Genomic DNA, 22,832 nt, shown 5'->3' on the forward strand with positions numbered 1-22,832 from the left:
AAGCCTCCGTGCATTGCAGTTGAATGACGATAACTATATTAAGGCTGCCTCGTGGCTTTTAGAGATTCAGTTATGTTCATTTTAGCAAAACTACAGGCAGATGCTCAATAGTGATGTTTTCATTGCTCCCAAGAATGCTTTAAGAGGAATCCTCCAACTGCAGTGTCAAGAGTGTTTCCCAAAAACCCTCAAATGGGTTTACTCATCTGGCCTGGCTGGAACATTGAGGGTACGGTGGAATTTTTTGGCTCTGTCTCAACATCTAGTGAGCTGCCTACCTAGACATCACTTTGGTTCACATGTTAAGACATTTACTATGCAATGTTTCCAATGGCTTTTCAAAGGTCTAAAAAAAGTGGAATGGCAATGTCGAAGGCTTGGCGACAAAATTAATGAGTCACTGCATAACTGCATTCAGTTTCAAGTGCTCTCTGAAATACTGATGAAACAAACAGTTCTGATTGTAAGAAGCGGCAAATTTTGATGTCCATCAAATACTTTTTCTGTAAACTTCCATCACTTTGGAAAGAAAGATGAGAGATCTAACTTAACATGGCGGTGGATTGCATCTAGACCTGTCGTGCATGTTCAAAATAAAGGTTTTGAGAAAAGTGGATTTTGAATGCAGGTTTGTTTAACTAGCAGTATCTTTGATAATGAAGTTGCACAATTATTCTAAGGTAAAAGTGTTTGGGAATCAAAAAACGAGTCCACCTGAATGCCGAATGAAAAGTGATAACTATAAGTTGTTTAAAAGTGCTCCCTGCTTTAGTCAAGTAGTATTAATAGATAGCCAGGATTCTCACTGGTACCTCCTCAACAAAGGTACATAACGCCCCTGCCTTCAGCCTCAGTACAAGTCATGTTTTCTGTTCCAAAACCACATTTAAATTATGAAATTATACATTTGAAGAATAGCCAATACGCTTTTAATGTGTGTATTTTACACAATTCTCGTATGAACAAAATACATTTTGTATATAAAGCTTCCTCGTGTAAATAAAGTCAAGGGCGTAACTGTTTGGACGGGCAGTCCAATGACGAAAAATATGTAACAAGCACAACATGACGAAAGCGTCCTCACTCCCTAGGCGTCCTCCACATAAACAAGCGCAAATGTCCAGCTTATGACTGCCAGTTTAGCTCTTGAAATAGGCAATATCTTTATATTCGCAATAAAGAGCGTCGCATTACTGAGCGCACGGATACTGGAGCACACGCGCTCGCTCGCGCTTACCTGGATGCTGCACGAGATCTCCGAGTCGTCCAGCAGCCGAACCGTGCACTGCACCTCCTGCGCGAGGGACGAGGTGCTCGGACTTCGAAACCGAAGCATTTTCATGGTTCTTGGTTCCGCATAGCAAAGCAACGCTGTGCCTTTGGTCTCAGGGAGAAGACGCTGTGTCGGTTACGCGTCGTCGGAAGGAGAGATGTCGCGTTACATGACCGGGAGAACGATCCCAGTTTTCATTCACCCCCCCTCCCTCCTGAGCGAACAATCAGTTCAATCACATAAGCGACGTCAGCGCTTCACCTGTAATAAACAACGACACAAAACGTGTTGCCATGACAACGGGAGTACCTCATGGAAACAATCAAGCAGTTAGCTCTCAGAATCTTCCTGTCATTTTATTTTATTTTTAATGACAGAGGTGGCTAATGCCAAACTACCATGATTATTATTATTTTATTTAATAATTATATATGTACGGGATTATACAACTTTGAGAATAAATCCAAAATACCATAATTAATCCGGTTAGTGTTACTGCTGTCAAACCATAACAAATATTTTTGTCATTTGCTTTATTTTATTGTATGAAAGTGGTTCTACAATTACTGGTATTTTGGAAAATGGCTACAATGGTAATTTTTGTAAGGGAAACTATATGGTCGCCATGGTATTTTTATTTATTTAAAAAAAAAAAATTGTATTGAACATTCACAACATTCATAACGTTACAAGACAATGAAATATCATATTGAAAGGGTAGTCTGAGCTCACACAATGTGTTGCCATAAGTTACTTTCCATAAAAAAATTACCATGGCAACCATAGTCATCTTACTGTAGCTACTGCTACTACTGTCTGTATATATTTTCATAGTTCGTTCACTGTAGAAAATAACTTTCAGAATTTTTTTCCCCCATTTATTTATTTTAAATGTCAGTGGTGGGTAATAGCCAAGTAAGTTCCATGAGCGGAAACTGTAATTATCATTGTAAATTTGTAGTCAGGGCATTTGCAGCCACAGTTGTCAATTTAACTGAAGGTAAATAAGGTATTTTCATTAAGCTAATGTAAATCCATATTCTTATCATGAAGGTGAATGGTGGCCAAAATTTTGAAGGTCCAAAAAGCACATAAATACAGCATAAAAGTAATCCATATGACTCCAGTGGTTTAATCCATATCTTCAGAAGTGAGGTAGGTGAGAAACAGATCAATATTTAAATACTTTTTTCATATAAATTCGCCTCCCTGCCCAGTAGGTGGCGATATACACAGAATGTGAATCACCAAAAACAAAAGAATGTAAAAGTGAAGATTTATAGTAAAAAGAGACTTAAAGATTGATCTGTTTCTCACCCACACCTATCATATCGCTTCTGAAGATATGGATTTACTAACTGGAGTCTTATGGATTACTTTTATGCTGCCTTTATATGCTTTTTGGTGCTTCAAAGTTCTGTTCACCACTCGTATTGTACGGACCTGAGATATTGTACAGAAATGTAAAGAGCTGAGATATTCTTCTAGAAATCTTTGTGTTCTGCAGAACAAAGAAAGTCATACACATCTGGGATGGCATGAGAGAGTAAATTTTGAGAGAATTTTCATTTTGGGGTGAACTATTCCTTTAAGTGAAATGAAAACTGTTGCAGAGACCTTTAATGATATTAAAACATAAAACAACACTTTCATTATGATGGTCTAATTCTAGTTCAGTTAATGCACATATATCCAACACTTTGAAAAAGTAGATTAGTCTTTTTATTGAAAAGAACTCAAGATATGAAGACTTTCATTACTAAAGCACAGAACCACAGTAGATTTCTTCTACAGTTTAGAAGCAGTGACACTAACAGATGGGAGTGCATTACAGACAACTGAAACATGAAACCGTATCGTAACAGAAGGTGCCCTGTAAGGCTGATTTTACCAGAAGCCAGTGTGTTGAGAACTCAAAGGATGTCTATGATGACAAGAGCTTAAAGTATACTGTTTATTGGAAAAGATGAGAAGCGTATGTATCTGTGATGCTGTGTTTTAATCTGTAAAGATATTAGCAGCCTGACAAAGGAGGTGGAATATTCAAGCAGTCTATTTCTTTTTACGAGCGATCTTCATAAATCCCCGTCTGATGCTTTCTTCCCCTTCCGGTTCCCCTGTAAAAAAAAAAAAAAAAAAAAGACATCAACTTTCAATGAACAAACTGGTGAGATCATATTTGTTTTCTGTTTTAGGACGTTTGTACATTTAAAGGGATAGTTTGCCCAAAAATGAAAATTCTCTCATCATTTCCTCATGCCATCCCAGATGTGTAAGACTTTCTTCTGCAGAACACAAACAAAGATTTTTAGAAGAATATTTCAGCTCTGTAGGTCCATACGATGCAAATTAATGGTGACCAGAATTTTCCATACGACTCCAGTGGTTAAATCCATGTCTTCAGGAGCGATATGATCAGTGTGGATGAAAAACAAATCAATATTTAAGTCCTTTTTTTTTTTTTTACTCTAAATTCTCTTCCCTGCCCAGTAGGTGGCAATATGCATGAAGAATGCGAAACGCCAAAAACAAAAGAATGTGAAAGTGAAATTGGAGATTTATAGTAAAAAGGACTTAAATATTGATCTGTTTCTCATCCACACCTATCATATCACTTCTGAAGATATGGATTTAATCACTGGAGTCATATGGATTACTTTTATGCTGCCTTTGTGCTTTTTGGACCTTCAAAGTTTTGGTCATCATTCACTTACATTGTATGGAACTACAAAGATGAGATATTCTTCTAAAAATCTTTGTTTGTGCTCAGCAGAAGACAAAGTCATAGACATCTGGGATGCCATGTTGGTGAGTAAATGATGAGAGAATTTCATTTTTGGGTGAACTATCCCTTTAAACAACGTTATGTTGGTATTGATGACATAATCGGATAAAACCTGAAAGAAAATATCAAACTTCAACCCAAAGAAAAAAAACATTCTTGCATAAAGAAAATGAGGCCTATTCTGACATTATTTTAAAAATAAATTAAGCATATTTCACACATTTTCCCTCCAAATTTTCATTAGGGTGTTGAGAACAAAAATGCCTTTATTATCATAACACAGAAATAAAAATCATCCTGTATGGACAATTTTTTCTCAATGTTTTTCTCAAATTTAAGTAATGAGATAACCTTTTTCTAATTAATGATAATTTAGAAGGCATTTTTCATGCAAATTATGTCACTATGCAAGCAAAAAAATAAATCAATTAATAAAATAGGTCAAAGATAAACTAAAAAAGTTTTTTTTTAAAATTAGAATGTGTTTTCCCCTTTTGGTGTGCAAAACGTACACAGATGCTGCTGTGTAAATGTCCAGTCTTGTTTAAATGTCTAGACTTGTTTAATTTATCCCCAAACTCAGAGTTTTCACTGCATCAGCTCCTCCATAGTGCTGCTTACAAACCTACTGTCTTTCCTTATATCTTCACTGCCCTGTGTCTGTCTCCATACCTTTTGTGGTCAGGAAAAGAAAGCACATACTTAATTTATATCATCTTATATGCATGTCAGCCACAACATTAAAACCACCTGCCTAATAATGCGTAGGCCCCCCTCGTTCTGCCAAAACAATGCCCAACTGCATCACAGAATAGCTTTCTGAGATGATATTCTTCTCACCACAATTGTACAGGGTGGTTATCTGAGTTACTGTAGACTTTGTCAGTTCGATGCAGTCTGACCAACAATCATGTCATGGTCGAAATCACTGAGATCACATTTTTTTCCCCATTCTGATGGTTGATGTGAACATTAATTGAAGCTCCTGACCCATATCTGCATGATATTATGCACTGCACTGCTGCCAAACAATTGGCTAATTAGATAATCACATGGTTGATTGTTGGTGCCAGATGGGCTGGTTTGAGTATTTCTGTAACTGCTGATCTCCTGGGATTTTCACACACAACAGCCTCTAGAATTTACTCAGAATGTTGCCAAAAACAAAAAAACATCCAGTGATCGGCAGTTCTGTGGATGGAATCTCCTTGTTGATGAGAGAGGTCAACAGAGAATGGCCAGACTGGTTCGAAATGACAAAGTCTACGGTAACTCAGATAATCGCTCTGTACAATTGTGGTGAGAAGAATAGCAGCTCAGAATGCTATTCCGAGATGAGGGTTGGTGCTGTTTTGGTGGCACAAGGGGGACCTACACAATATTAGGCAGGTGGTTTTAATGTTGTGGCTGATCGGTGTATAACACAATCATGCAGTTCTGTTTGCTAATAGACAAAATCCAGTACTTTAAGGCTAAATTAAAAAATGGATTTTTAGGGTGTAAAGCTGGCTTAGAAATGACTTTGCTCTTCAAGTCACACATCAAACTAACATCAAATTAATAAAATATTGGTTGTGTCCAAAACTTTAAAATGGTGCCTTATTCGGTATTCAGGGGAAGGATGGCATAAACGCAAATCCAAATTCTGCAGTACATTTGCCAAACAAGTTGTGTGATAGTCATAGGAGGTTTGGACGTGTCATCACCTGATGTTTCGGTTGTTCTGACTGTAAGCCTTTCACCTTTGACCTCTCCTGTTCAAGAGCTGCGTGCAGTTGTGTCACCTGGAAAGGACAAACACAATTTGGTACTCCAAAAATATCATAGCAACAACTCCATCATAAGAGCAACCACTACCATACCCAGACTGTGAAATATTCATTATTTTCTTTTGGCATCTTGTGCAACATTTGCCAAACTGAAAACATGTGAATGCACAGACACACACCTGCGAGGACAATTCCTCTTTTATGTTCATGAGCTCTTCCACCTGCAGTAGAATCTCAGCTTTATCCTTCACTGAATATAGAAATTCAAATGATTTAAGGACCAAGAATAAATGACAGATTTCATTAAGTCAGGTATTTTGTTTCGGAAATACGTAATTGTACTCACTCTCTCCCTGTTGAAGCATTTTAAGCAGCTGAGCGTTTCTGGCCTTTACTTCCTTATATCTATCCTGAAAAAGACAGCAGAGGAAGTCAATCATTAAATCCTTAATAAAAACAGAAATTTTAAACATTCTTCATCCTGATAAAATCATTAGAGCTGATAATGTAGCTCTAATAAAAAAAACAAATATTAACCAAAAACTTGCATGTTCACACTTAAAATTCTGAGGTTAAGAATTTAAGACAGCAGACACATTAAAGCCAAGTCAATAAAGTTGTCATTAACGATCAATTAAAGCCGCCTTTTCACTGCATCCGACAAACAACAGACGATAGACTGGAAGTCATTCATTTCCAATGGAGAGTCGCACGGGGGCTGCGTGGGCTTGTGACCATCTCCGGATGCATCATTTTCCGATTTGAACTTTGGCTGCGTTGAAATATTTAAACTTGAGCGACCAGATTGTATGTGACCGCCCGACTGGATGTGATGTATTCGTTCAAAACTATCAGTGCAAAGTGAGAAATATCAATGGATTTTGACAAACTTTATTCTAAATGCCAACTACTTCTATATTTTGGACAATTATAAGTGTAGAAGTCAGAAATGTTTGTTTACATTGCAAATATCACAAAGATTTTATAATTATAGTAAATGTGTGATTAAATGTACGTGTCATTTATTTCTGCACACGCACAACCTACATATTTAAAAATCATATCTATGAATTTATAATTCCTATTTGCTGAATTATGGTTGTTGTTGCGGTTATCACAATAATAACTATAAAAAAGTATTAATAATAAACAATGCTATTAACAATAAATACTGAATGAATATAAACATGAATTTCATTGAATTAATCTATCTACTCAACAAAATCACACACAGTAATGCCATTCTGAGGTAAACTGTTGGCAACTTCTCCCTCAGTATATAAAATCCACTGCAAGCAAACTGACAATTCATCATGACTACCACTAGAAAGAGAAATATGACAGTCGTATGTAAATGTCAGAGACACCCTAGCAACCACGGAGTGGTGGTGGCGTAGTGGGCTAAAGCACATAACTTGTAATCTGAAGGTTGCTGGTTCAATCCCCAACCTCACAGCCATCACCATTTTGTCCTTGAGCAAGGCACTTAACTCCAGGTTGCTCCAGGGGGATTGTCCCTGTAATAAGTGCACTGTAAGTCGCTTCGGATAAAAAGCGTCTGCCAAATGCATAAATGTAAACGTAGATAAAACATGCTAAAAACACCTAGCAACATGCTAACAATGCCTAGCTACATGCTAAAACATGCTAGCAACACAGCTAGATGCTAGAAGATGTTAAACATGCTAGAAACATACTAGCGACACATAGCTACATACCAAAACATGCTAGCTACACCTAGTTACATGCTAAACATGCTAGCATCACAGCTACATGCTAAAAGATGCTAAACATGCTAGCGACACATAGCTACTGTACATACACTACCGGTCAAAAGTTTTGAAACATTCTTTATTATAATTTTTTTTTTTCCTTCACATTTTAGAATAATAGTAAAGTCATCAAAACTATGGAATAACATAAATGGAACTATGGGAATTATGTTGTGACTAAACAAAATCCAAAATAAATCAAAACTGTGTTATATTTTAGCATCTTCAAAGCAGTCACCCTTTGCCTAGAATTTGCAGACATGTACTCTCGACATTTTCTCAACCAACTTCTTGAGGTATCACCCTGGGATGCTTTTTAAACAGTATTGAAGGAGTTCCCATCTATGTCGGGCACTTATTGGCTGCTTTTCTTTATTATTTGGCCCGTCAAAAACTTTTTTTTTGTAATTAAATTTTAGTTTTATAATTAAATAAATTAATATGGTGGCACAATTATATTTTTGTCTACAAAACTAATTTCAAACATTTAAGCATATGCCCTCAGATCAAAAGATTTTTAAGATCATGAGAAACATTTCAGTCAAGTGTTTCAAAACTTTTGACCGGTAGTGTACCAAAACATGCTAGTAAAACAGCTAAATGCTAGAAGATGCTAAACATTCTTGAAACATACTAGCGACACAGCTACATACTAAAATATGCTAGCTACATGCTAAAACATGCTATCAACACAGCTACATGCTAACAGATGCTAACCATGCTAGAAACATGCAAACAACACATAGCTACATACTAAAACATGCTAGCTATGCCTAGCTACATGCTAAACATGTTAGAAAAGCCAAGCTACATGCTAGCAACATGTTAAAACATACTAGAAACACCTAGCTACATGCCAAAACATGCTAGCAACACAGCTACATGCTAGAAGATGCTAACCATGCAAGAAACATGCTAACACCACAGCTACATGCTAAATATGTTAGAAACATACTAGCGACACGTAGCTACATATTAAAACATGCTAGCTACATGCTAAAACATGTTATAAACATGCTAGCGACACACAGCTACATACTAAAACATGCTAGCTACATGCTAAACATGTTAGAAAAGCCAAGCATCAAGCTAGCAGAATGTTAAAATATGCTAGAAACACCTAGCTACATGCTAAAACATGCTAGCAACATGCTAATGACACATAGCTACATACTAAACCATGCTAGCAACACAGCAACATGCTAGAAGATGCTAAACATGCTAAAAACATACTAGCGACACATAGCTACATCTTAAAACATGCTAGCTACACCTAGCTACATGCTAGCTACACGTTAAACACGTTATAAAAGCGAAGCTACATGCTAGCAACACATTCAGATATGCTAGAAATACCTAGCTACATGCTAGCAACACAGCAAAACATGCTAGCATCACGTTAAAATGGTGGCTTAAGAAGAATTTTTTTTTTTTTTAACCAAACCTAATAGTTTTAAATAATAACTTAAGTAATAAACGTGAGGAAAGTAGAAGGTTTTGAAAGTACAACTGTGAGCATTGACACAAACAGGAACAAACGTTGCTGTTAATCGCCCAAGCGAGTACAGTTATCAGCCAAAGCAGGGCACATTTTAAACATTTAAAAGGAATTTTCCAGGTTCCACACAAGTTCAGCTCAATCAGCAGCATTAGTGACAATATAGATTACAACAAAAGATCATTTTGACTCATTCCTTGTTCATAAAAAAAAAAAAAAAAAAAAAAAAAAAAAACAGAAATCACGATTAAGGCAGTTTTACATGGGACGTGGTGGCCGGCAGGCTTTGCTTGCGATCTTGCCGCTTCTCGTTTGTACAGGCGCATTCCATTACAAATGCGGTGCGAAACACGCCAGTAGAAGTGCAATAATGCCCCCCTACTGCTTCAGCTCAGTTACTGCGTCTATGAGGCGATTACTGTAAATATTGTATTCATTTTCATATAAGTGATTACACAAATAAAACGGCACTTATTTTTTCATAAAATGTTTTAACTATAAATATTATAATAAGCTATTTTTTTGTATTCATGTAAAATTATAGTATCAAGGCTAAACAATTTAATTGTAAATATTCATGGCATCTTGCCACCTGTCTTACGGAATACTCCTTTATTCAACCTGAACATATATTACTAGTTCAGATGTTTTCATTTATCTCTTCCCTTTCTCAAAAACAAGACAATATTCATTGCAGCTTTTCTGGATTTTTTGTTTTGTTTTTCTTTTTTACCAAGATCTTACCTCCCATTGTGAAATTGTCTTTTTCAACTTTCCAATTTCCTGGTCTTTCTTTTCCAGTTCATACTTTAACTGCTCTGTTCTCACATCCTGAGAGATTTGGAGGGGGAACAAGGACAACAGTTCTGAGGTTATAATGAGCTACATTCTAAACATTGTAGTTTAGTGTATGCATCTGACTTGCTTAATTTTTAAAGCTTTTGCAGGTTTTTCTTAGAGTTTACTGACAGAGAGTCTTACCTGCTCTTGCTCCGAGGAGGTGTTGACCTCATGGCCAACACTGTTGCTGTACTGCTCTCTGCGTTTGTCACGCTGAACGATCCGACTCACGTCGTCCTCTAGCTGGTTAAAGAACCTGTCGTCACGCAGCGCAGGGTTCACAGGCTTCAATTCCTGCAGGATGCAGAGAAAGCAGGTGGAAGAAACTTAAGTTGTTTTGAACCTTAAAGGAACAGTATAAATGGAACATTCCTTTAAGAATGTAGCATTGGTATGTGAATAGGCTTTCCTTTGACTTCAATTTATATTAGTCTGCAATTAATTCACTTGGGACTCTGTCCAGTCGCCATTCACCTGTCATTTATTGGCAAGGAGCAGTCTTCATCCCAACTGACATACTTCGTTCTAAAAGTATTTACTCTGCTGATGATGGGGAAAGTATGTACCGGTACTTTTGACTATGTAGTATGTAAGAAAGAATTGGGACATACTCCCGCGTCATAAAATTGCTTCTTTATACCACAGACCTCTTTATAGTTTGAACAATAGTTAGCATCTAGCTAAATTTATTACCTTAAAAGGAATAATACAGGTTTAATACAAGTTAAGTGCAATCAACAGCATTTGTGGCATAATGTTGATTACCAAAAAAAATTATATAGACTTTTCTTAAAAAATAAAAAAAATGTGGGTTACAGTGGGGCACTTACAATGGAAATAAAAATGAACGTGGCAAATTTTTGGAGGGTTTAAACAGAAATGTGAAGCTTATAATTTTAAGTTGTTCAAATCGTCATTTTCACAGTCATTTTAGGGTTTGTTGACATTACATCGTCATGGCTGCGAAGTTGTTAAATTGGCTATAACTTTACACTTAAGATTTGTAAGTGATTTTATCACACTAAAATCATGTTTACACTCATATCCTTTATGTCTTGTGGTCATACTTTTGAAACAGTCAGTATCAGTAATTCAGTAAACAGGGCAGTGGTAGCTCAGCGGTTAAGGCTCTGGGTTACTGATCAGAAGGTCGGGGGTTCAAGCCCCAGCACCGCCAAGATGCCACTGTTGGGCCCTTGAGCAAGGCCCTTAACCCTATCTGCTCCAGGGGCGCCGTATCATGGCTGACCCTGCACTCTGACCCCAGCCTAGCTGGGATATGTGAAAAAGAAGAATTTCACTATATATGTGCAAAATGTATAATGTGTGATAAATAAAGAAAATTATTATTATTAATTATAATTATTAATTAAGTGCCTCAATGGAACCTCGATTTGTGCTTTTTTTTAAAAAAAAAGGAGGAACAAGTCGAAATACATTTTTGCGGTAATCAACATTATGCCACAAATGTTGTCAATTGAGCTAAACTTGTATTGAACCCGGAACATTCCTTTAAGTGCAATAAAATCACTTAACTTAATGAAATCCAATTTTACAACTTCACTGGCATGACGACTTAATACAGTAAATACTAAATCAACTGTAAAAATGGCATTTTTAGAACTTTACAGTTCAAATAATGCACAAGTTTTAATGGAAAAATTAATGTAAGTGCTTTCATAGAATTATAAGATTCACATTTCTGCCTTTAAACCCTCCAAATATTTGCCCCATTCACTTCCATTGTAAGTGCCTCGCTGTAACCTCCATTTTTGCTTTTTTGAAGAAAATCAGGGATGAGCAGAAATTAATTTCTGTGGTAATCAACATTATGCCACAAATGCTGTCGATTGCGCTTAACTTGTATTGAACCCCGAATATTCATCAACTTTCATACAAAAGGTTCATACATTTAGAACTGCTGTGGCATCTCTGACCTCCACTATTCTACCATTTTTCTAAAAACTATTTTTTCTGTGCCTTAGCTTGGTGGCTCATAGAGACATTCCTTTTCCCAACCAATTGCATCCACATGGACACTCACCTCTCTGCCAGGCCTCTTCGGCTGATCTGCAGTAAGAAAAGTGAGTTAGAATGGCTCCTGTCTTTCTCTAACAGTTGTACAGTAACAGTACAGCTCTCTCACCCATACTGCCCTCCTGCTGGAAGTCTTTGAGAGACACAGTCACTCGTTTGTCCTTCCCCTGCTGAGCCTTCTTCCTGTCTTTCTTCCCTCCTGTCTTAGCCTTTGGTGATGCTGTCCCTGTTTTTTCAACATCCTTTTGAGAGACCAGATTACAAGAGCAATATTAACTGCCAAGCAAATTTGGAAAATGCTAAAGATGATTCAAGAAGGATTTAAATGAGTACAGAAATGGTTTCATTCAGTACTATTAGTACAGCATGTTTCTCACCCACACCTATTATATCGTTTCTGAAGATATAGATTTAACCACTGGAGTCGTATGGATTACTTTTATGTTTCCTTTGTGATTTCTGGAGCTACAAAAGGTCTGATCACTATTCACTTGCATTGAATGGACCTACAGAGATGAGCTATTCTTCTAAAAATCTTTGTTTGAGTTCAGCAGAAGGAGGAAAGTCACACATCTGGGATGGCATGAGGTTGAGTAAATGAGAGAATTTTCATTTTTGGGTGAACTATCCCTTTAATTGGATGCCAGGTTTGCCAACTCCTGACTCTAATTAGCTTTTGTTGACATCATTAGCCTAGGGGTTCACATACTTTTTCCAACCTGCACTGTGAATGATGTATTCAATATGTACAAGAACATTACAATAATTTGTGTTATTAGTTCAAACAGATTGTGTTTGTTTATTACTGTAACTTATGTAACAGATGTTAAGACAATTTTATACATACAGTAAATGCAGGAAATTCCACAGAGTTCACATACTTTTTCTCGCCACTGAACTGCATGAGTCGTATGGACTTTTTGTCATATTTGGAGCTTGATAATGTCTGTCCACATTCACTTTCACTGTATTTACATTCTGCTAAACTTCTGCTCTTTTTAGGGATGCTCCGATCGATCAGTCACTGATCGGTATCGGCCGATATTCACGTCTTATGACTCGATCGGTAATTTGGCCGATTGCGTAAACCGATCGCTCATGTCACAAAAGACGCGTGGCTCCTTTAAGACTTCAGCAGCACTGTCATGACATCACAGAGTGTGGGGAATAATGGCATAGTGTTGTAAGACAACAAACTTGATTCAGTAGTTAGGAACAATGCAGTGGGAGAGGTATGACGAATATGAAAAATTTGTGTACTGTTAATGTGGCGTTTCACCCGCGACAAGGCAAAGGGAAAACAGCACGAGCTGTGAAACGGTCCTTATTGTTCATGGCAGCAGCTTCTCATTCTCCGCCGGTCATAGACATCTCAATAATAACGCGAGATACAAGATGTGGTGTAATTCAAACATCTTTATTAAATATCTCCCGATTAAACGGCATTAACAATAGTAGCACCCGTCGAGTCCAGAAACATGCGCTCTTTTCATCTCTTTCCCTCAAGAGAGAGCGCGTGTTCCCCTCAGTTCAAGCAGCAACAAGTGAAAAATCAACTATTAATACAATCATCCAACAAAATGAAAAGGCAGGGAAGGAATTTATAAATATAATAATTCTTTATACAATATTAAGATAGCCCTACCATAATATAATATTAAATATAATGCAAATATAAAAAAAGAAATAAAATAAGGAATAATAATTATATGCAATAATGACAATGACTCAATAACCAAAAATGCCACATTTAAGTTTATTCGCAACTATGGGTCATCAGTTTGTCTTCAGTTTGACACTAAGCTTCAATTTTATAGGGCTCTCACTCATAATATAGAGAATATTTTGTTAGCCTATACTTGTTTTAAAGTCTTATTTAAAAGAGCTTTTTAATAAGCCTTTTAAACTTTAAACTGTTTTTGTCAGAAAAACTAGGCAAAGTCATATTGCTGGGAAGAGAAAAATGCAATTAAAAGTGACAGTGTGCAGAGATCTTGATAAAAGGTGAAATGATCGGTATTGTGATCGGTAACGACCGATCAGGTGGCAAGAAAATCGGTATCGTATCGGCTGTAAAAAATACTGATCGGAGCATCCCTAGCTCTTATGTTTCACAAAAGAGGTCTAAAAGGTTTGAAACATCATTAGGGCATATAAAATGTCTATTCTCCTATTTTTGGTTGGACTATCCCTTTAAACCATGTCTGCTACAATCTTCATGTAAATGCATTGCACTGTCCAATGTTTGACTCCATTTTCAATGTTTATTGTAACAATATATATGTTTCATCAACTGGTTTACAAAACACACACTCCATTGACACGGTTAATTTCATAAAAGACCTACAAAGGCCTTTTACAAAGGTGGATGGTGAACAAATCATGACAGGGAAATGATGCAGTTCATTTAGGGAAACAGTACTTGGGAAACAGACATATGATTTACCTTTTGTTCAAATTGCAGTTTACTCAGAATTAAGGCCTTCTCCAGGTCTGCCTCGTACAATTCACTGGTCAGCTGTAACAAACACAAATATGTTTGAAAAGAGCAATTAGAGAAATAGCAGGGCACATTAAAAAAAAATTAGGGTTTCCTAAGAAAGTTGTACCTGTTCATCTCTCTGTTTCCACTCCTGCCAGTTCTCCTGTGGTGCTGACTTTGGCTGGACAGCTGCTGGGATCAGTAGATCATTCGCTAAACCCTGTAGCGAGTGTGTGGAGGAGGGTGCTGTAGACTTCTGAGGGGTCTTCTTAAAGGCAAGACTCCGGAGCTACGGAGAAGATAACAAAGACTCATTGTTTGAAGTTTGTTTGTTGGCTTTTTTGACGCCATGCCAGCTACTATGGCTATTTTAATGGCGAAATACAGTTAAAATATGAAAATACCAATCATAATAATAATAACAATTTGAGGTCAATCAGCCCTAAGTTTTTAAAATCAGTTTATTTTTCTTACTTTTCTTACTGTTACAGGCACAGACATAAGAGGGTACAAGAGTAAAGAATAAATAAAATCCCAGATGCGTTTTATTGATCAACCAAAGATTTAAAAATGTAAAGAATTAGTGCATGACGCTGGACTTTTAACTAGCTGGACTACAACAATCTGCTAGACAGCAACCAGTCTGGCTTCAAAAGCAGACACTCTACAGAAAATGCCCTGCTATCCGTTACTGAAGCTCTAAAACTGGCAAAGGCTGCATCCAAACCATCAGCTCTCATTTTGCTGGATCTGTCTGCTGCTTTTGACACTGTAAACCACCACATTCTACTGTCAACCCTCAAGGCAAAAGGCATCACAGGAACCGTGCTCTGCTGGTTAGAGTCTTGCCTCACAGGAAGGTCCCAGGGTGCCTTAGAGGGGAGCGGTGTCCAAATCTTACCAACTAACTACTGGGATACCTCAGGGTTCAGTGCTTGGACCTCTCCTCTCCTCCATATACATATCATCACTGCTATGCTGATGACAACTATACCACTCATTCCAGCCTGACAATTCTACAGTAGCTGCACGGATCTGGGAGATATTTCGGACTGAAAGAACACCACCTCCAACTCAACCCTGCAAAAACTGAGCTTCTCGTGGTTCCAGCAAGCCCAGCAGTTCATCACAATTTCACTATTCAACTAGACTCATCAGCAATTACAGCATCCAGGACAGCTAGAAATCTTGGTGTTTTTATGTTTGACGATCAGTTGAACTTCATGGACCACATTTCAAGAACTGCCTGATCTTGCAGATTTGCTTTGTATAACATCAGGAATATCAGACTCTTCCTATCTGAGCATGCTAAACAAGTCCTTGTCCAGGCCCTTGTTTTACCCAGACTGGACTACTGCAATGCTCTTCTGGCAGGTTTTCCTGCATGTACAATCAAACCTCTGCAATTGATCCAGAATGCGGCAGTGCGATAGATCTTCAGTGAGCCCAAAAGAGCGCACGTCACGCCTCTCTTCATTGAACTACACTGGCTGCCAATGGTCGCTCGCATTAACTTCAAGGCATAGATGCTTGCTTACAGAACAATCTCTGGCTCCACACCTCTCTATCTATACTTACTAATTCAGGTCTATGTGCCATCCAGAAGCTTACATTCTGCAGGTGAACAGCACCTCGTGGTGCCATCTCATAGAAACACAAAATCACTTTCCTGGACTTTAACTTCGACTGTGCCCCACTGGTGAAATGACCTGCCAAATTACAACTGTGCAGTTGTTTCTCTAGCCTCCTTCAAAAAACATCTAAAGACACAGCTCTTTCATGAGCACTTGACCCTACCCTAATAATGCACTCACAGCTTCATTTATATATATATATATATATATATATATACAGGTGCATCTCAATAAATTAGAATGTCGTGGAAAAGTTAATTTATTTCAGTAATTCAACTCAAATTGTGAAACTCGTGTATTAAATAAATTCAGTGCACACAGACTGAAGTAGTTTAAGTCTTTGGTTCTTTTAATTGTGATGATTTTGGCTCACATTTAACAAAAACCCACCAATTCACTATCTCAAAAAATTAGAATATGGTGACATGCCAATCAGCTAATCAACTCAAAACACCTGCAAAGGTTTCCTGAGCCTTCAGAATGGTCTCTCAGTTTGGTTCACTAGGCTACACAATCATGGGGAAGACTGCTGATCTGACAGTTGTCCAGAAGACAATAATTGACACCCTTCACAAGGAGGGTAAGCCACAAACATTCATTGCCAAAGAAGCTGGCTGTTCCAAGCATGTTAACAGAAAGTTGAGTGGAAGGAAAAAGTGTGGAAGAAAAAGATGCACAGCCAACTGAGAGAACCGCAGCCTTATGATTGTCAAGCAAAATCGATTCAAGAATTTGGGTGAACTTCACAAGGAATGGACTGAGGCTGGGGTCAAGGCATCAAGAGCCACCACACACAGACGTGTCAAGGAATTTGGCTACAATTGTCGTATTCCTCGTTAAGCCACTCCTGAACCACAGACAACGTCAGAGGCGTCTTACCTGGGCTAAGGAGAAGAAGAACTGGACTGTTGCCCAGTGGTCCAAAGTCCTCTTTTCAGATGAGAGCAAGTTTTGTATTTCATTTGGAAACCAAGGTCCTAGAGTCTGGAGGAAGGGTGGAGAAGCTCATAGCCCAAGTTGCTTGAAGTCCAGTGTTAAGTTTCCACAGTCTGTGATGATTTGAGGTGCAATGTCATCTGCTGGTGTTGGTCCATTGTGTTTTTTGAAAACCAAAGTCACTGCACCCGTTTACCAAGAAATTTTGGAGCACTTCATGCTTCCTTCTGCTGACCAGCTTTTTAAAGATGCTGATTTCATTTTCCAGCAGGATTTGGCACCTGCCCACACTGCCAAAAACACCAAAAGTTGGTTAAATGACCATGTTGTTGGTGTGCTTGACTGGCCAGCAAACTCACCAGACCTGAACCCCATAGAGAATCTATGGGGTATTGTCAAGAGGAAAATGAGAAACAAGAGACCAAAAAATGCAGATGAGCTGAAGGCCACTGTCAAAGAAACCTGGGCTTCCATACCACCTCAGCAGTGCCACAAACTGATCACCTCCATGCCACGCCGAATTGAGGCAGTAATTAAAGCAAAAGGAGCCCCTACCAAGTATTGAGTACATATACAGTAAATGAACATACTTTCCACAAGGCCAACAATTCACTAAAAATGTTTTTTTTTATTGGTCTTATGATGTATTCTAATTTTTTGAGATAGTGAATTGGTGGGTTTTTGTTAAATGTGAGCCAAAATCATCACAATTAAAAGAACCAGAGACTTAAACTACTTCAGTCTGTGTGCACTGAATTTATTTAATACACGAGTTTCACAATTTGAGTTGAATTACTGAAATAAATGAACTTTTCCACGACATTCTAATTTATTGAGATGCACCTGTATATATATATATATATATATATATATATATATATATATATATATAAATTAAAAATCTATCCATTCTTCTACCTCTTTTCTTTCACCTTCCTCACTATGTTTACCTCTCTAAGCAATTTTGAAACTTGTATTACAGCACGTTGCTTCCTCCTGTCTCCTTTAGGACAAATCGCTTATATTTGTTCTCCTCATTTAAGTCGCTTTGAATAAAAGCATCTGCTAAATTAATAAATTTAAATGAACTGAATAAGGATATCAACAGGGCAACACATTATGACCACTCACAGGTGAAGTGAATAACGTTGATCATCTCCTAACAAGGACACATGTCAAATTCTCATAGTCAACATGTTGAATGCAAGAGAAATGGGCAGGAGTAAAGACCTGAGCGACTTTAACAAGGGCTAAATTGTTATGGCCAGACGACTGGGTCAGAGCATCTCTGAAATGGCAAGGCTTATGGTGTGATCCCAGTCAGCAGTGGCGAGTACCTACTGACAGTGGTCCGAGGAGGGACAAACCACAAACCGGCGACAGGATGTTGGGCACCCAAAGCTCATCGAGGCGCGACAGCGCGTTACGGAGGAATGTGTCACAACACAGTGCATTGCACCCTGCTGTGTATGGGGCTGTGTAGCCGCAGACCGGTCAGGGTGCCCATGATGACCCGTCCATCGTCGAAAGCACCTACAATGGGCACGCAAGCGTCCGAACTGGACCTTGGAGTAGTGGAAGAAGGTCACCTGGTCCGATGAGTCCCATTTCCATTTACATCACGTGGAGGGCCGTGAACGTGTGCACTGTTTTCCTGAAGAAGTGATGGCACCAGGAAGACGAGAAGCCGGTGGAGAGAGTGTGATGCTCTGGGCAATGTTCTGCTGGGAAACACTGGGTCTGGCCATTCATGTGGACATCAATTTGACACGTGCCAACTACCTATACATCGTTGCAGACCAGGTACACCCCTTCATGACAATGGTATTCCCTGATGGCAGTGGCCTCTTTCAGCAGGATAATGCGCCATGCTACACTGCACACATTGTTCGGGAATGGTTTGAGGAACATGATGAAGAGTTCAAGGTGTTGTCGTGGCCTCCAAATTCCCCAGATCTCAATCCAGTTGAGCATCTGTGGGATGTGCTGGACCAACAAGTCCGAGCCACGCCAGCTCCACCTCGCAACTTACAGGACTTGAAGGATATGCTGCTAATGTCTTGGTGCCAGATAGCACAGGACACCTTCAGGGGTCTTGTAGAGTCCATGCCTCGGCGGGTCGGCGCTGTTTTGGCAGCACGCAGAGGACTAACAGCATTTTAGCCAGGTGGTCATAATGTTTTGGCTCATCAGTGTATGTGTGCTTCATACACCTGAAGTCTTTTATTCATATTTAACTGGGAATCATATAATAAAATTGGAATATATAATTTCCAAGGCTTTTAAAAATGTATGAATGACATGAAAAAATTAAATATCAAAATACTTCCAAATACTTAAAAATATCTGTTCTCTCTCTGGTCAACTTCAGTCTTGGTCCATTTTACATTTACACTGTTGTTTTTTGGAACCCAGCCAACCTGAATAGCTATTATTTACTTTATTATATTATATTCTATTATTATTATACAAGTATGCAATAGTAAAATATATCTGTCTAAATTCTTCACATTTTAAGGCTCCAATTAAACCCACAAGTCCTCATATCGCATGAAGGAAGACCTTTGAGATTCTGTGTTCCTTCGTTCTATCATCTCCAAAGAAAGAGAGTTAGCGGGCATCTCCTCCTCTGTGTCACTGGGATTCATTAACACTGCATGTATGGGGGGCCTGGGTAGCTCAGCAAGTAAAGAAGCTGACTACCACACCTGGGTAGCTCTTGGGTGGGGCATGTGTGAAGTTGTGCGTGGATGCCGCGGAGAATAGCGTGAAGCCTCCACACGCGCAAGGTCTCTGCGGTAACGTGCTCAACAAGCCACGTGATAAGATGCGTGGATTGACGGTCTCAGACGCAGAGGCAACTGAGATTCGTCCTCCGCCACCTGGATTGAGGCGAGTCACTACGCCACCACGAGGACTTAGAGCGCATTGGGAATTGGGCATTCCAAATTGGGGAGAAAAACACTGCGTGTATGAACCCCAATGACCAAGAACATTTTAGACCACAAAATCCGTGAGTTTGGCACAAACCTCCACACATGACTCGTGCATCAGAAGCGGTTAAATTCTTCTGAGTGCGGTCCGCGGAGCGGCTCAGTAAGACGGTCAAGGTTCAATTGAATAAGACACAAGTATTTATATAGCCGCTTAAAATCCATTATTTGGACAGTAGAATGAGTGCACAATAACCATATATAGAGTATACAATAATAATATTTAATAATCACCACAGGCCTAATCGCATGGCATCATATGTTTTTGAATATAGCGCATGAGTCGTATGGACTACTTTTATGGTGTGTGTTTTTTTGTCCTTTTAGGAGCTTGACAGCCATGGTCACTATGAACCATCATCATATGCCAAGGGCTGCATAATGATTCTTTAAAATTTCTCCTTTTATGTTCCTAAGAAACAACAACAACATAGAGAACTATTGGGTGAACTATTAATTTCTCTAAGTGTCTTTACAGCTCACAGCAGAGTCCATGTATACTAATATGGGCTGCAGCAGCCCTAAATGAACAAGGTCAAGTTTCTATTGCTTTTTGTTGCAGTTACATCTTTATTCACCTCATTAGCTTCACTTTGCTGCTGTTCCTTCTTTCGTCGTCTCTTCTCTTTCTTCTTGTCATTGTTTTGGGTGCTCTTCCCACTGGGAGATTTCCCAGAGTGGGGCTTTCCTGATCCACGACCCGTCTTCAGCTTTCCTGCATCTGAATCACTGTCCGAATCAGAGTCGACCTGCAGCAGAGCGAACCGTGATGCTGTGGTGGGTACGGAGATCATCACTGATGTCATACTGTATCTGCCAACGACACAATCAACACATTAAGCGTATGTGGTTATTTAAATGGATAGTTCACCCAAATTCACTGAAATTTAAAGGAATATTCCAGGTTGAATACAAGTTAAGTTCAGTCGGCAGCATTTGTAGCACAATGTTGATTACCACAAAAATTTATTTTGACTTGCCCCTCCTTTTCTTTCAAAAAAGCAAAAATCGAGGTTACGGTAAGACACTTACAATGGAAGTGAATGGGCACAATTTTTGGAGTGTTTAAATACAGAAATTTGAAGCTTATAATTTTATATAAGCACTTACATTAATACTTCTGATAAAACTCGTGTTATTTGAGCTGTAAATATGTTTAAATAAGTTTTTACAGTCTTTTTAGAGTCTGTTGACATTACATCATCATGGCAACAAAGTTGGCTATAACTTTTCACAGAAAAGGTTAGTTGGTGATTTTATCACACTAAAATCATGTTAACATGAATTTTGTTTACGTTTTGTGGCTAAACTTTTAAAACATTGAGTATTTTAACATTTACGGATTCGCCACATTCACTGTAAACCAGACATTTTTTAAACAAAAGGAAGGGCAAGACAAAATTCATTTTTTGTGGTAATGAACATAATGCCACAAATGCTGTCCATTGAGCTTAACTTCAACCCGGAATATTCCTTTAATCATTATTTACACACTCTCTCTCTCTCTCTCTCTCTCTTATTTATTTATTTATTTTTTATTTTTTTTGCAAACCAAAATGACTTTCGCTCCTCCAAGGAACACAAAAAGAGATGTAAGGCAAATTGTTAGGTTCAGTCACACTTTCATTGCACCTGTTTTCCATAAAATGAAAGTCGAAATGAGTGGGTCAGATTAGTAAAACACCCAAAATGTGCTGTGTTTGAAGTCTAGGCTAGAGAAACATTCATTTACACTGATTTCAGCATTCGTGCATGCCCCAGTTGAATCAGTGCTATAAATAACAGAGGTAGTTCTTGTTGCATAAGCATATCTGTTATTATAATGCTCTCAAATAAACAATTAACACATAAAACACCGGTAATTTGCATTGATTGACTTGCAAAAAACAAATCTTTTGATATAGTTTGGTAATGGACTAGACAATGAGTTTTAGTAAATGATCGATTCGTGTTGGATTAGATGTGGTTCTCGCTGAAGAACAGCTTCCGGACGAACACTTTGTTTAGCGACGTAAAAATCTCTATTTACTTTGTATTTATTTTGTTCTTCTTCTTCCTTCTTTTTTGCCATGCGCCTTTGATGGCTAAAAATGCTACCTATGTAGGCAGCACTCTATGTTTGGCAACAGTGTTTTAGCTAGCCCGTGCTAAAAAAAAAAAAAAAAAAAAAACATAGACAAAACATAAAACCTGCTAGTTTTCACGAACATGATTTATAATACATAACATGTCTTGTGTTAAAATGAATTATCGATGGGAGTCGCGGTTTGAATAAACTCAACAAACTTTCACCTGGTGAAGGCAGTCTGGATTCACGTCTTGGTGCAAGAGCAAACTGGAACAACAGACACAAGTACGGAAGCCTGTATGGACTGGAGTACTTTAAACGGTGTCAAATATCTTCAACAGAGATTATTTTATTCTTGGAGATAACAACCTCCGCCCTTTTACCATGGAAGAGGGCTTAACGGTCAACTAGCGATGTTACGACAGTAAATCACCGTTTGCGGATACCATTCAAATGAATAGGGAGAGCCGTAAACTGACACCTACCTGTCGCAAACCAATCGTCCGTGTCTTCTCCTATAAAATTGCAATTATATCGTAGTAAACTACACACATATGCTGTGTCCGAAATTGTTCACTCATTCACTATTTCCTATATAGTGAATGGCAGTGAGTGCACTATATCTCAGCAGTGAATGAACGAAATGAGTGAGTGAATTCGGACGCTGACGTATATACAGAGCGTCGGAGCTCTGGGGCTGTCGCAGAAAAACGTCACATATGCATTTTTAAAATACTTGTGCCAT

At 38.3% G+C, this 22,832-nt stretch overlaps 2 protein-coding genes across 4 annotated transcripts in view; both read right to left on the bottom strand.

Moving 5' to 3' along the window:
• The window catches only part of LOC127415121 (FERM domain-containing protein 3-like), a 112,269-nt gene extending 110,806 nt beyond the window's left edge, over positions 1–1,463 (bottom strand). The window contains exon 1 of the mRNA XM_051653690.1: positions 1,238–1,463. Within this exon, the coding sequence (XP_051509650.1) occupies positions 1,238–1,342 (105 nt within the window). The 5' untranslated portion in view covers positions 1,343–1,463. The remainder of the gene's footprint in view (positions 1–1,237) is intronic.
• Positions 1,464–2,972: 1,509 nt separating this feature from the next.
• On the bottom strand, positions 2,973–22,468 carry LOC127415127 (G kinase-anchoring protein 1-like). 3 transcript variants are annotated; one of them, XR_007892911.1, is made up of 13 exons: positions 22,312–22,468; positions 20,598–20,832; positions 14,584–14,745; positions 14,421–14,492; positions 12,084–12,216; positions 11,982–12,007; positions 10,079–10,231; positions 9,842–9,928; positions 6,174–6,237; positions 6,007–6,077; positions 5,765–5,842; positions 4,571–4,730; positions 2,973–3,390 (listed from the first exon to the last, which is right to left on the bottom strand). XR_007892911.1 is itself a non-coding variant. In XM_051653697.1 (13 exons), exons 2-13 carry the CDS (start codon positions 20,823–20,825, stop codon positions 3,336–3,338), a joined length of 1,176 nt encoding a protein of 391 aa, XP_051509657.1. In that variant the 5' UTR covers positions 20,826–20,832; positions 22,312–22,468; the 3' UTR covers positions 2,973–3,335. The 3 variants fall into 3 exon arrangements, 2 of the variants coding, with proteins under 2 accessions (XP_051509657.1, XP_051509658.1); XM_051653697.1 differs by having other exon boundaries at positions 4,684–4,730; XM_051653698.1 differs by lacking the exon at positions 4,571–4,730.
• Between the last annotated feature and the right edge of the window lie 364 nt (positions 22,469–22,832).

Source organism: Myxocyprinus asiaticus, chromosome 24, assembly GCF_019703515.2.
Source record: "Myxocyprinus asiaticus isolate MX2 ecotype Aquarium Trade chromosome 24, UBuf_Myxa_2, whole genome shotgun sequence".
NCBI classification, from domain to species: domain Eukaryota; kingdom Metazoa; phylum Chordata; class Actinopteri; order Cypriniformes; family Catostomidae; genus Myxocyprinus; species Myxocyprinus asiaticus.